General features: G+C 46.9%; 1 protein-coding gene across 3 annotated transcripts in view; it reads left to right on the top strand.

The window, feature by feature from the left end:
• The window catches only part of LOC119449971 (glutamate receptor 1), a 193,426-nt gene that overhangs the window by 130,351 nt on the left and 49,542 nt on the right, over positions 1-13,533 (top strand). For all 3 annotated transcript variants that reach the window (XM_037713291.2, XM_037713290.2, XM_037713292.2), the window contains one exon: positions 12,963-13,210. In XM_037713291.2, the coding sequence (XP_037569219.1) occupies positions 12,963-13,210 (248 nt within the window). The remainder of the gene's footprint in view (positions 1-12,962; positions 13,211-13,533) is intronic.

Genomic DNA, 13,533 nt, shown 5'->3' with positions numbered 1-13,533 from the left:
GAATATTTCACCGTTGTTGTGATACGGAGCAGCAAATATGAATGTAGTACGCGAATCAATCTTTTTCAAATGAATAATGAAAAGACATGCAGGCCAAATTAAAATATCCCACGAACAAGCCCGCTAAGATGAGCTAACGCAACACGGGCTTGGAATTGATTGACCAGTGGACGGTCGTCCAGTCGTATTATTTAGCAATGTTCTCCTGCCGTTCGTGTTTTGAGCTAGGTGTAGCGTAATTATTAAACCAATCTCGCGTTGCGTAACTGTTTCTGTTTCCTAATTACACGGTGTGTCCAGTTTTTAACGTGTACACTTTATGCGCTGGCACGAGCTTTTAAGGGGACTTATTTTTCCCAGTGGTTACACAACCTCATAGTCGTTTCCTGCGCGGCAGAGTGTATATTATAGCGTGTCACAATTTTTTAAGAATATGGAGGCAGAAGCCATTAGCAGTGTACCGCTTAAATTTTCATACGCGTTAATTACGAAATACGTGGAGAAAACCATTTCTGACCATCGCGATACGGTTAGAATGTCACTGCTACTAAAGAAGAGAAGCCGCCTGGCTTGAAACAGCGCACAGCTCGTCGTAGTTGGAACCGACATCGCGAAAGGATTCTTACGAAGGAGCAGAGGAATACGACCGCAGCCGAATCCTAGTCTTGGTATGTTCGGTAGGTTACCAGGTGCATTTTTCGATGGAGGACACATTGCACAATGTAAGAAAACAAAAAAAAACAAAACGGTCGTGTTCCCTCATATCCTGTCTAGTCATACTGACTGAGCAGCACGTGACAAGTAGTACAGGATGCTTAATCACCGAGCTCGTCATATTTGAAAAGAAGTCTCCGTTTTGTTGCGAGAGCATTCTATGTCTGCCTACCCTCACTGACTTTGGCCTGGCTGGCTGGTTATCTGCCTGGCTTCGAAATGACGAGCGCGTAATAAAGAAATTAAGAAAGTTTAGTCCCCTGCGGGTAATCGAAGCCGGGTCTGCAGCACGGTAGGAGTAACTATCCTCGACGCCACGCGGTTATAGTCCGGCTTTTCCAGCGTGCAGAGCTGCGGTGGGCGAAGTCTGATGCGTCACGCCGGCGACGCCTGGATTGCCTGGCTCACGGAAAAATTGCTCCCTCTATTGTTCGGCGTGTTTAATGTGGCCCGCAGCAGCGTGGTGATCAGCTGTTACCGCAGAGCATGTGCACAAGTGCGCGGCGAGCGAGCGCTTTTTCGTTTGGCCAAGGCATAAACTGCACAGACTCGGCACGCTCTCTTCAGTGCATTTGAACTATAAGCCAGCATGGCTGCCGGCCAACGAAGCTAGCGCGCTTCGTTGGTCGGCAGCCATGCTGGAGCCATGCTATCTTACGCTGGAGCCGCTTGACTTTGGTCAAGCGGCTCCAGCGTAAGATATATGATATGTTTTTTTATCGCGCCAACCGTGTCAGAGCGCATCGAAAGCCGCCGGTCACGCTGACTGCGCCATGACGCTAGACTGCAGAGCGTCCACTTTTCGCCGGCCCAGCGCAACTGCACCGCGCGTGGGGCGCGTCCACGTTACGCCAGATCATATCCGCACCTTAACTGTTGACAAGGGGCACGGAACACATGCGACAATTGGACGTTCGCATGACGCGATCGTTGACGTCACTTGGCGCGACGCGACGCTCGGCACGTCGCCAGATGTATCGGTAGTTCGCTGTCCTGTGACATCCGTCGCAAGACATATAAAATCCACATATTAAGCGTCGCAGCCGTTAGAGGCGGGTCCTCGGAAGATACCTCCAATAGAAGAAGAGAAAATAAGAGATAAAAGATTAGGAGCAACGGCATGTTGCAGCAGAACATCGTCACTATATGCTGTCAAAACTAAGGTAGCCATGGAACGCCGCCACCACACGAAAGAACTTGAGTCGTCAAAACGAAGGGGAATTGGAGGACGAAGAAGACGACTCCACGGACGTATGGAAATTGAACCTCATAGAGAAGTATTGTGTCTCGTGCGAATGCACTCGCATAACTTAGACAAACATTGTCGATGCGCATTCTGCCAAATTTTTTCCTCTCTTTTAGCATCGAATGTGACATTAAGCACGCTGGTCGTAGCATCAGGTGCTTAGCCACGTGGGCGATGCAAAAGTTCCCAAATGCATTCTGCGATAAATCGACGGAGATTCCTACGTTGCTCCACAGCTAAAGAGTGCCTCCGGTATGAGCACGCTAATAATTAGGTTTTGTTGGAGAGAATAAAATGAACCTTTAGATAAATGGAACTTTTAGAAATGCCTGGAACGTTTAGATCACCTCTCGTAGGCAAATATGCAGTGTGAGGGCATCACCAAGCAGATTAAATGGCAAGGTGGGTGCATGAAAAGATCAGATTGGGTGATATTTATCTATTCTGCGCAACATTAGTTGTATAACGTATATTTCAATAAATATTTACATGGCTTGCCCATTTGGCACAAAGACCAATGATATACACATTTGATGCAAACTAAAATTCAATAATTTACATGGAGGAATTATGACTTGGGTTGTTTGTTGCTTGTTATAGCTAAACAGAGTAACAATGCAGGGAAGGGACAAATGGATGGCATGGAAAGGCACTGTGGAGGGTCCATCCATGCTTTCCATTTGTCCCGTCCATGTTATGTACACCCCATTTAGTTTATACAGCTCAGTGTAAAACGTGGAAATTGTTTCTTCCATTACGCGTAGAGGTTGCCTGCACTTGCCTCTTCGTACAAACTCTGCCAAGTAAGGATTTCTCTTGTGCCTTTTTAAACAGTTTCAGCCTGTATACTCCGAGGAGCTGATGATCGCGAATCAAACAAAGAACGCAATAAAGTGGAGAAATTCCTTCAGAAGCTAGAGGCTTTTCTAAGACGAAGACGTAGTCCCCATAATGAGAAAAGCACTGTTTTAGGCTGTACTAAACTTTGTTTTACTTCTGACTCGACTTCAAAGCACTAGCATTGAACATGCAATAATCTCGCTCAAGTCAATCACTTTCTCTTTCTTTCTTTTCTCTTTCTTTCTTTCTTTCTTTCTTTCTTTCTTTCTTTCTTTCTTTCTTTCTTTCTTTGTTATTTTACTTTTTGTTCCAGTCAGCTGCTGCGGGTATCACGACAACTGCTTCTTTTCACCTTCCTCTATGTTTCCGTATATTCTAAAGGCCCTACACCAGGCACGGTGGAGAATATTTATTACACACTGTAAGTTTAGAGGCGCGGTGCAGAGAGCGTCCTATCGCAAGAACTTGTAAAGCATCTTAGGAGTAGCGCAAATAGAAGCAAATGAAATGTTGCGAAGTCATGGAACAGAAGACGAATTATTCTCTGCGCAGCAGAGGTGTTTTCCTGCTGTCTCGACCATAGAGACCTCAGGAGCCATTGCTTTCGTGCCTTCTGACTTGTCCGAAGCTAATGGCCCGCCTAACTCTTTCGTATCGATCATCGTGGCCTTCTTTACCGTGTTTGCAGGAATGCAACATAAGCATTTCTAATTTTTCAGCCCTTCAATTTGGTTACCATGCGTCAGCGTTTGCATGTTCGTAAACGTGTCCATGTTGTTTACGTTTTCGTCACGTGTTCGTAAACAAACTGGAACCTGTTTCCAGTGATTTACGCTCTATCAGTGAGTGAAGGGGAGCACACGGTGGTGGCCGTCTCCCTCGCTCAATACAATTCGCTTGCGTTAATATGCACCGCGCGAGACGACTTACCCCGTCTGGAACTACCCTCTCCTGTCGCATCAATGCGATTCGCCTTCCTAGCAAATTACCACCGTTTACATCAATGCGATGCGCTAGAAATTCGACGCGACGCGTCATTTGTCGCATTTATGTTAACGTCGCTTTTCAAGGGAAGCTTGGATACGCCAACCTGCGCCGGCGATGTAACGCTTCAACTCCGGCTCCAGCGGCGGCTCGCCGGCGCCGGAGCGTGAGTCACTAGGCATGGTGCCAGCTGCGTAGGCGCGCGCTCACACCACGCGCGCAGCCAATCAGAGCGGTTTCGCTTCCGCTGGGGAGGGACAGGGCAGTAAAGGGTATCGCGCGGGCTGAGCCCGCTTCGTTTCCGTTCAGTTCAGTCTCGGAAAACCAATGGGAAGGCCGCGCATTGTGCGTACCCCCGAACAACAGGCAGCTCTCGCCCAGTGCCGACGGGAGATCGCCCGTGAAAGGGCGCGTCGTCGACGGGCCGATCCTACGGTGCAAGCCGCTGAAGCTGTGGCATTCCGCCAACGCCGAGCAGATCACATGACCTTCCCTTGGTCACGGTCAAGTTACTCACAAGAAACGTAACCGTCAAACACAAGGTGCACCCAGGACAAGCTTCGCTTACCCCCATTTTCCTGTAGGGGAAGGGATGACGATTTTTAACAGCGGAGCTGCTTAAGCCGAGCGTTAGTCCGTAACATGCGAACAGAAATTGTGGGCCGATCCTGGCGGTAATGTAGAAAGGGTCCAAGCGCAATGGCACATACCCCTGTGAACTAGCAAAGCTGAACCTGGTTAAGTCTAGCTAAGGGTGGTTGGGACTGCTTAAGCTTAGTCGGTCATCGATAGCTAATCAATAGCCAATCAATACCTAATCGATAATCGATCGATAATCAATAAATTCCGGGAAATGCTGAGAATGACTTGGTAGTGTTTAGCCTAGCCCAAGTACGTGGCCAATACCTTGCGATAGCCTATCGATAGCCAATGAATAGCTAACCGATAATCGATTAATAATCAGTAAATTCCGGAAAATGCTGGGGAAGACTTGGTCGTGCTTAGCCTAGCCCAAAAGCCATTGCTAGCTAGGTTCCCCTCCCCTCCGCTGTCTTTTTAGCATTGCGCCTCCAGTGCAAGCTACGCTAATTTTTTTTTTACTCTTTTTTTTTTTTCTCGATGCGCAGCGCATTTCCAGAGGCGCTTTGGCGCACTTTGCGTTGCACCCCGATATTACGCTGCTGCCGCCAGCCATCTGTGCGCTGCAGGTGACACGCGTGTGACGTGGAGGCGGCAGCTGTGAAGTTGCCTCCGCTCGTAAAGAGAATTTGCAGACCTTATCTTCACCTATGTGCTTGTCTGTTTGTCATGTCCTCAGCCTAGTCAGCCACTGCTCCAAGTCATATGTTGGATAATTATTTTACTACCCCCGATGCTTGCACTTCTTCTCTGCCAAGTTTTTATACGATTAGGTGTCGAATAAGCTCGTCCACTCACACTTGTGGACGCAAATATACTCGCGATGAGCAAGCGCTAATTACCACCTCTCTATTCTGCGTAACGCTCCAGGCTTGTCATGGTAGATTATCAAACCTGCACCCTTATTTTGTCGCAAACCTAGGCCAAGCGTTTTAGGCTGCACTGAAATTTCCCCCGCTCTCCCCCTCTACATTTCCTTCTTATGCCAACTTCTTGAATTCGAGGTCCGTGCACGGAGCGCGACGCGCCCCGTGGAAGAGATAGAGTGAAGTCTCAAATCGGCTAGCAGACCATGTAAGCACAAGACGCGCCTAAACCTAATCACGAAGAGTGGCCGGCAACATTAGCTGCTCTCTTCGAGGTTCAGCGGCAACCTGAAACCTTCGTCCAAATCGATTCCGCTAGGGTGTGCACGCCCGCCTCGAACGAACAAGCCCCGGGGCAGGAAAGTGCGCCTCCATACAACAGCGTGCGCAAGCAAGATCTCAATCCATCTTTATCCGGGGCTTCGCGAGTCCGGCGCTCAAGCTCGAAGTCAAAACGTGCAACGACCGGAGAAGCGAAATCGAATTCCGCGCGCAAGAAATGGTCTCCGGACCCGCGCTTGAATTCGCATTCTGGACAGTGCGTGTGTGAATATACAGGTACATACAAACACCAGGCATTTTGGGTCGCGTCCATATATACTATACGGCCCTGCAGGCCTGCCTCGGACGCCTGCAGTGCATTCGGAAACGTTCTGTTCCCGGGTAGCATGCCGCGAAGCTTATTGCATTCCGCAGGACAGGGCGGCGTACTTTTTGATCCTGTGTGCTTCGTGAACAGATATAAGCCGTAGCTTCGTGCTCCCGCGCTGGCGTGTTGTGTCACCATTCAACTGGAACGCGCAGCGGCGGCGACGTCGGATCACTTGACGTTTTTTTTTTTTTTCTCCCTCTCTTTTTCTCTCTCTTGAGACAGTCTACGGTGGCGACACCGGCTGCACCGGATCCCTGCCTCGAGCCGCTGCCGTGACGTGACACGTTTATTTACTTAGGTCGAGAACGCGTGCCCTCTGAGACGTTTTGCTGTAGGCTATGGCGGTCCCGGATAGGTTTCCTTTGATATGTGCCGCCGCTCAATTGAGAACAAGTCAGTGGATGGTCTTCTGCTTCAAGTGCGGAGTTTGCGAGAAGACGTTCCAATCGAACAATCGAAGAAACGTTTGCGTCAGTGTGGCACAAGAGTATTTGCAGCGGTATCTTTTTTTCTGTTTTTTTTTTTTCAAGGGTAAGTACAAGACACGTGGGTACAAAAGGATTCAGAAGAGAAGCTGACATACCACCTTATGCGGCTGAAAACAGACGTTTTTTTTTTGTTGAAACACGTTCCCAAGCTCGAATTTCCTTTGTCAAGGTTTTTTTCATGCATGAACGAATAAGCAAATCATACTAGTTTCCACATCAATCATACGTATATCTTTCTTCGTCATCACCCGTATGTGTTCATCATCCTCGTAAGCTGTGCCTGAGCCTTCGACGAGTGCCTCGGGCTCAATAAAGGTTGGCCTCATACAAGAACTATTTCATGAACTTGTATGTTTGCCATCGAGCCCTGTTATATAACACCCACTTGACAACTAGTGTTCACACACAAAGATGAAAAGAATAGTTACGCTAAAAGTGTTTTTAAGAGCCGATGCCAGGCCAGCAAGTCTTTATCACGGACATAGTATTTGTGAAGGCGGCCGGTGAACGGCAGACAGTTCTTACAAACCAAAATCATCGTCAATTCAGCCCCAGTTTCTTTTTCCCCGCACCGAAGCGTCTCGTGTTAGGTCTGCACTCGAGCCAGCCGAGAATAAATACGGACACAAAAAAGAAACGTTCTTTTCAGTTCGGCACGAATGTCTTCGTAATGATCCTGCCATCTACTTCCACTAATTTCAGGCGCAAGAGCGAAATGAGGGTACGCAAATCTTTGGTACTAGTACAAGCTCAGCGTGAAAGTCCTCAAAAAGTACGAGCGAGGCGGTTTCTCCAACGATCCTCGTTATAAGAAACGGACGGAGAGTTTCTTCTTCTGCTCACCCTATTAAGCTTATAAAACGGACACCACTGGACAGTTTTCATCGTGCAAAAGGGCACCAGAATGGCAGAAAGTAAAATCGAGAGCGTCGAATCCGCACGCGCAGAGACGATCGAATGTAGTACACGTGTTTCTTTTGTCGATTTCAAAGCTGCGTATACGTTAATGCCGACCATAATGTCGCATTTCCGTCCCGCGTCTCCCACGAATGGTAAAATATGGACACGCTGAAGGGTTCACCCAACCCCAGTAAAAAAAAAAACAGTCTAATCCTCGTCTCCAGTTGCAGCGGCTCGAGTATACCGTGGGGGCGCTCACCGCGCTGTCCCGGCCGTTGCAAAACCTTTAATCCGCTTATGCGATCGGATTCGACGCCTGCGCGATCGGTGAGGAACAGCCAAAAGAACGCCCGTTTGGCACGATTCCGGCGGGAAGAAAAGGTAATGTAGGCCCGCGCGGGGTAAAACATAATTATTTCTGTGCCAGCTTACGTCCTCACTGAAATACGTTTCTCTCTCTCTCTCTCTCTCTCTCTTTCTTTTTTTTTTTCGTCCGTGATGCTGTAGCATCCACGTTTGTTTGTGTTTGTTGATGGCTAAGTGTAATTTTCTTTCACGCTCCTAAAGTGTAATGAAACTTGTCTGTGTCTGTCTGATCGACTGAGTCGAAGCATTTGTTCCTTTTTGTTAGTGTGAACGGCTACAAAGAAAGAAAAGAAAAAATAAGCTGAAAAAAGATACATGACTTCTTTCTACGCTTCGGTTTCAAGTTTCTGGAGATCTGTCGATGGCAGGCTTCGTTCTTTTGAATGATTCGCGTGATATCATGGCCTAAAAAAATATCATAAGAGATTAGACTGACATTGTATACCTTGTGCTTTCGGTTCCTGGTTTGATATTGCCAGTCTCGCTTTTTAAGTTAGTGAATGAGGCGTTGTTAATACGTTTGACACTTTTTAGTCTTTCTTTTTTTTGTACGCCTCCATTTTTTCTTTCAATGCTTGGTGGTTTCCGCAGCGCTAGAACCATGTACCCGCGACACCTTGTAGCCTTGTAATCACAGACTGGTTCATGGGGTAGACATTCGTGAAATTTATTGAGTACAACTTACTGCACATAAATCTACGACCTTAGATGACTGATCTGTGTTGAAAAACTAAGGCCGTTGAAAAATGCATTTCTAAAAAAAATTATTCTTTATCTATGTATCTATAGTCAGGGGAAAATTCATTGTGCAACCACACATCTAATCGCTGAGGCGATGTGAAACGTTTCTTAGATATCGGCGAAGCGATATATAGAACAAGCTTTGGAGAATTATGTGCAAGCTTTATTTCGGGCACTACATTGTCGGTCCTGGAGCAAGAAAATGAAAACGAAGACCTCGCCGAACCCTCGCGAGGTTGGCATAGAAAGCGCCGCTTTAAAATTCGTGCGCGGAGAAGCTGCTGCAAAGTGGCGTGAAAGCTCGATGCGGTTACCACAAAATGTATGGACGGCTTAAGATCAGCAGCCACATAATGTTTTTGTCATTTTGTCATTGTCACATCCGGACGCGGGAGGGCTCTGTCGCTTGTGAAGACTCTTGTGGTGCTAACTTGAAACGATGGAAACTGCAATAACAGTTGGAACACATTTTTTTCGAACTGTTATTGCAATTTCCATCGTTTCTTTACCTGGAGAAGGTGCCTGTCGGGGGGAGAAAACACTAGAAAGTAGCTGTGTTGGAGCTTGACATCGGGATCGATACCATTACTGTCCACAATGAGAATAGTGCATTCCAAATATTACTTCTCAATAAAAATCAAACTGTTTCTGTCGAGATGCAGGTACAAATTAACGAGCGTCACTGAGTTCGGCTTAGTTGAAAGGCGGCACTATGGCACAGTCCTTGCTGACCACTATACTCTCACGAGAACAATTCTCATGGCACTTGATGTTGATCTTGATTCCTCAAATCTCCGCGTCTTCTTCTTTATCCTCCAATCTCACGATACCTTGCCACAGTCTCTACAGGTCCCAGCATCTTCTCGGTGTGACGGTAACATGGCACGGTCATTAAGCATGCAGTGAACCATCATATCCTAACGGTGTTACTTGTGTTCTGCTATAGCAGCGCCAAACAGGTTCCTCTAGGGCTTAACACAACATTGTTTATGGGCTCGTAACTTTCCTCACTGGTGTGCATTTTTCCTTTCTGCATGCAATAATTCTTCTGTAACACTCTTAGAAACACGTCCTCACGAAGACAAGGAGAAGAAAATATAGTGCAGGAAACAGGTACAAAAGCCACCAAATGATGCACATTTATTTCAATGCATTTTCCTAATAGTTGTAAGTAATAGCTGTTGGTAATAACTCAGTGTAATAGCCTCCACCAATAATTTAGTTTGAGAATAATCGCTCCTTTCCGCTGCCTGGCATGGCAATTTAATCATTTTGGCCTTCAAAGCGTTTTAGCAAGCACTTTTCACTCGAACTTTCTTGTAACATTAACATTTTATATCTTTACTAAGCCTTGTGCTTCTTATTGCTGATGAGCTGAGATCTCCGGAATAGGGGTTGCAATATTTTTTAACTATTACCACTACTACTACTTACTATTTACCATCACTTCCAGCTACAATACTACTACGACTACTTCTACTATTGTAACAACTATCAGGACTATCAAAATTTTTGCTTACGGGTAGCTGAAGGCAAGAATTCCGAGTTCTAATAATTCTTCAACGTTCAGTTCTCTTTTTCTTTAATTTAGATGTAGAAGCATAGTAGGTAGGCTACGTCAAAGCCGGCTATTCCAACGCCCAAATTTGTTGTGCATTCTTTCGACACCTTCTCAAGAGTACAGGCGGGAGGTGGGGATTGGTTCAGGAATTGTGTACGACGAGCAGCATGAAGAAACATAACTGGGTCGCAGTCTGAGACCTAAAAACTAAACCACGTGCTATAGTGTTTCACGGTCGAACCTTCCACTGGAGGAAGCATGACCACCGACAACAGCAGCCGCCACAATTGTCTTCTTGCATTGCCAGTGGTCCACAAACGTTTTCCTACGACCCTCCACATAGAAATTGCGCAGACTGCTGCCCACACGGTCACCCTCACGAATGCTCGCGACTCATTCGTTGCCGACCACGCCTCATTCTGACTTTTTTTTTTTTTTGAGTGTGTGTGTCGCTTTCACCATGACGGTTCCAAAAAGGGGCTATTGTAACACTCCCCCCCCCCCCCCAAAAAAAAAAGGCTTTTCTGTTCACATTGAACGATTGGTGGAAAACGAGTAGCTCTTATAAATTTTCTCTTCTCTAGCTTTAAGTAATGACAAACTGCAACCAATGGTGTCCGATGGGTCAAAAGTGTCAATTTGCTCTCACCTTCTCACACTGCCCGCCTAGACACGTGCCGGCGACTTTCCTTCGCGGATCTCTCTCTAACAAATGACACTGGCGCCCACAAATGACACGGTATAGCGAGGGAATGGTGGGGTGTTAACGCCATTCGATCGATACCGGCCGAGCCGACGCGGCCTCTGAAGCGCCTACAGCCCCTCCCCTCCCGTTCTTCTGCACGCGCCCTTGATCTCCACTCACTGTTCCTGTTCACTGTAATATTCTTATTTGGGCTTAGTATTTCCGAGGGCACTTGGCCCCTGTAGTTTGTAACTGGGATTCTCTTCCTGTCCTACATCCAGCCGTCGCCGTTCCTTCGCAAATTGTGGGTTCAGGCTTCTTCTAGCTGCACTTTGTCGCAATCTGCAACGAAGATTCATGGCACGCGCAGAGAACGGAAAGAGAGCGCAATTCATGCAAACAAATAGAAAAAAAAAATTAAAAACCCTTAGCCGTGCACTCGGCCTCGCAACGCTTGAAACAGCGAAGTTGGGTGATCGGAGCCCCGCATTTTCCGGAAGTGCGCGCGAACTTTTCATCTTATTACTCATGATGATGATAATTTCTCTTTCGCGCGTCTCGGACTTAACGGCCGTCACTGCGCGTTGCATAGCGCAGCTTGCAACACCGACACCGCTTTCCAGTGCCGACACCACGTTCCAATGCCGACACCGCGTTCCAGGAGACCCCCTCCGTGAATGCGTCTCTCTCTCGCTCTCATAGCGCGCAAAACCTCTTCACCTCGCAGAGCACGAGCGTACGAACGCGCCAGCTGCGAACGAAGACGACGACGCTCGAACGCAATCATATGGTTCGCAGAAATGCACGTGCTGCAAGCGTGGCTCTATAGCCTAGTGGTTACGACGCTCCGAATCCCGCCTCGGCAAGAAAATTTATTTTCTTTCTTGGTAGTGTCTGGCTACGCACCACAAATTACGGCTGGCTTAAACAGCTTCGCTGTTGAAAGAAACACAGCAGCCTTACAAACCAGAAATAAAAGATGGTCAGTATTGCGGGCACATATATGGATATCTCGATTGCTGTTCCTGGTATTGAAGAACGCCCACATGACTCGAGCTGGTATCAGTTACATTTTATTTAGATGTTTATTTTAATTAGAAATCACTCGACAACGTTTTTACGCTAACCCCTACTATCGCAATAAATCTTCCAACAGCTTCTGAAAAAAAATACACTGGGGAAAACGATTTCTTTAGACTTATCAAGATGAGGAAACACTATGAGCTAACGCCGAACTTGATACCTAAATTTACTGAAATAATTCTACAGCGTCTTCCGCTTCTAAAACATGCAGATTGCCTATGAATCCGCTGCAACAGCTCAACGTGTCAATATGACGTGCTCTCCCCAAAACTGCCCTGATAATACCTCGTGATGAATAACTAATATAATAGAAAAATTCCAACTCCTCAAAAGGGGGCACTGTAAAATTTACGCAAGGTCATTACGATTGTTGTGTTCCAAACACCTTTACAAGCTCTTCAACTAATGAAAAGCTCACTTTAGGTATAAGCACGTCGTTACACGAACAGGCTTCATTTTCATTGTGATTAAACCACAAATTAATAATAACAATAAATAAATTATACGCAATATAAGTATGTAAAGAGTAAATTTGTGATAAGCCTTCAACATTAAGCAATTGTTTCGGTTGCCACAAAGCGTGAAGCAGCCATGAGAATATTTACGTTCCAGTTCCTGCAGGTCTTTGTTACCTAAGGCCAGTGGAAAAACAAAATTGATCAAGTTCACTCAAATGAAGGTCTTGGGTAGCACGGGAAACTACGACAACATTGCTTCGGCGATGACAAAATAAAGTAAAAATGAAATTTTGAGGTTTAACGTTCCGCAACCAGACAGAACATTATGAAAAGCCGTAATGGAGGCCTTCGTAACAGTGTTGACCGCCTGGTTTCATTAACGCGAGCTTCACGGGCGGCTAACGGGTTTCTTGTCTGCTTCTTTCGTTGGTAGGTATAGGTCGCTGCATATATGGTCACGTGCTTTCAACAAACCGCTGCTTCAAATACGGTGCTCGTGTTGACTCTCCCTGCTTGTTTTCACGTCATTCTTGCGACGCAAAAATATGGACCGTTTCTAACCAACTTAATTCTTCTTTCTTGAGACAATCCAGAGCTAACTCTGATGTCGTGAGATCGATCCCTGATTCTGTTCCGCTTCTCTACACGGTAGGCAATGACAATCTCCAAGGAAAAGCTTCATACTATAGGGCTCTATAGTACAATCAACTTTATTCTCTCTTTCTCTGTTGCTATGCAGGCCTGCTGAAGCTGCAGCAGATATTCCACATGACGGCGAACAAAAAGCTCGAAGTGCGCGTGGTGAGGCGTTTCTTCAACGTATCCGACGCCAATTCGTTCCTGCACCAGATGGAGCTGAACGACCGTGAATCGCGCAAGTACGTCGTTCTCGACAGCACCGCCGACGTGGCACGAGACATCATCATCAACCACGTGCGTGACCTGTACACTGGCAGGAGGAACTTCCACTTCCTCCTCACCAGCCTCGTGAGTGCATCCTACTCTACCTGGTGTTTTCTTCGGTTTCCTTTTCCTGTGTGCGTGTGTGTGTGCGTGTGCGTGTGCGTGTGCGTGTGCGTGTGCGTGTGTGTGTGTGTGTGTGTGTGTGTGTGTGTGTGTGTGTGTGTGCGTGCGTGCGTGCGTGCGTGCGTGCGTGCGTGCGTGTGTGTGTGTGTGTGTGTGTGTGTGTGTGTGTGTGTGTGTGTGTGTGTGTGTGTGTGTGTGTGTGTGTTTATATTGCTTTACATTCATTCAGTGACGCAATGGCCTTTATCACTTCTGTAGTGTTCGCAGGGCGGCGGAATAATTCC

The sequence above is a fragment of the Dermacentor silvarum genome, chromosome 4 (genome assembly GCF_013339745.2).
Source record: "Dermacentor silvarum isolate Dsil-2018 chromosome 4, BIME_Dsil_1.4, whole genome shotgun sequence".
In the NCBI taxonomy this organism is placed as follows: domain Eukaryota; kingdom Metazoa; phylum Arthropoda; class Arachnida; order Ixodida; family Ixodidae; genus Dermacentor; species Dermacentor silvarum.
Note: the sequence above shows the minus strand (reverse complement) of the source record. Positions and strands in the feature narration are given on the sequence as shown.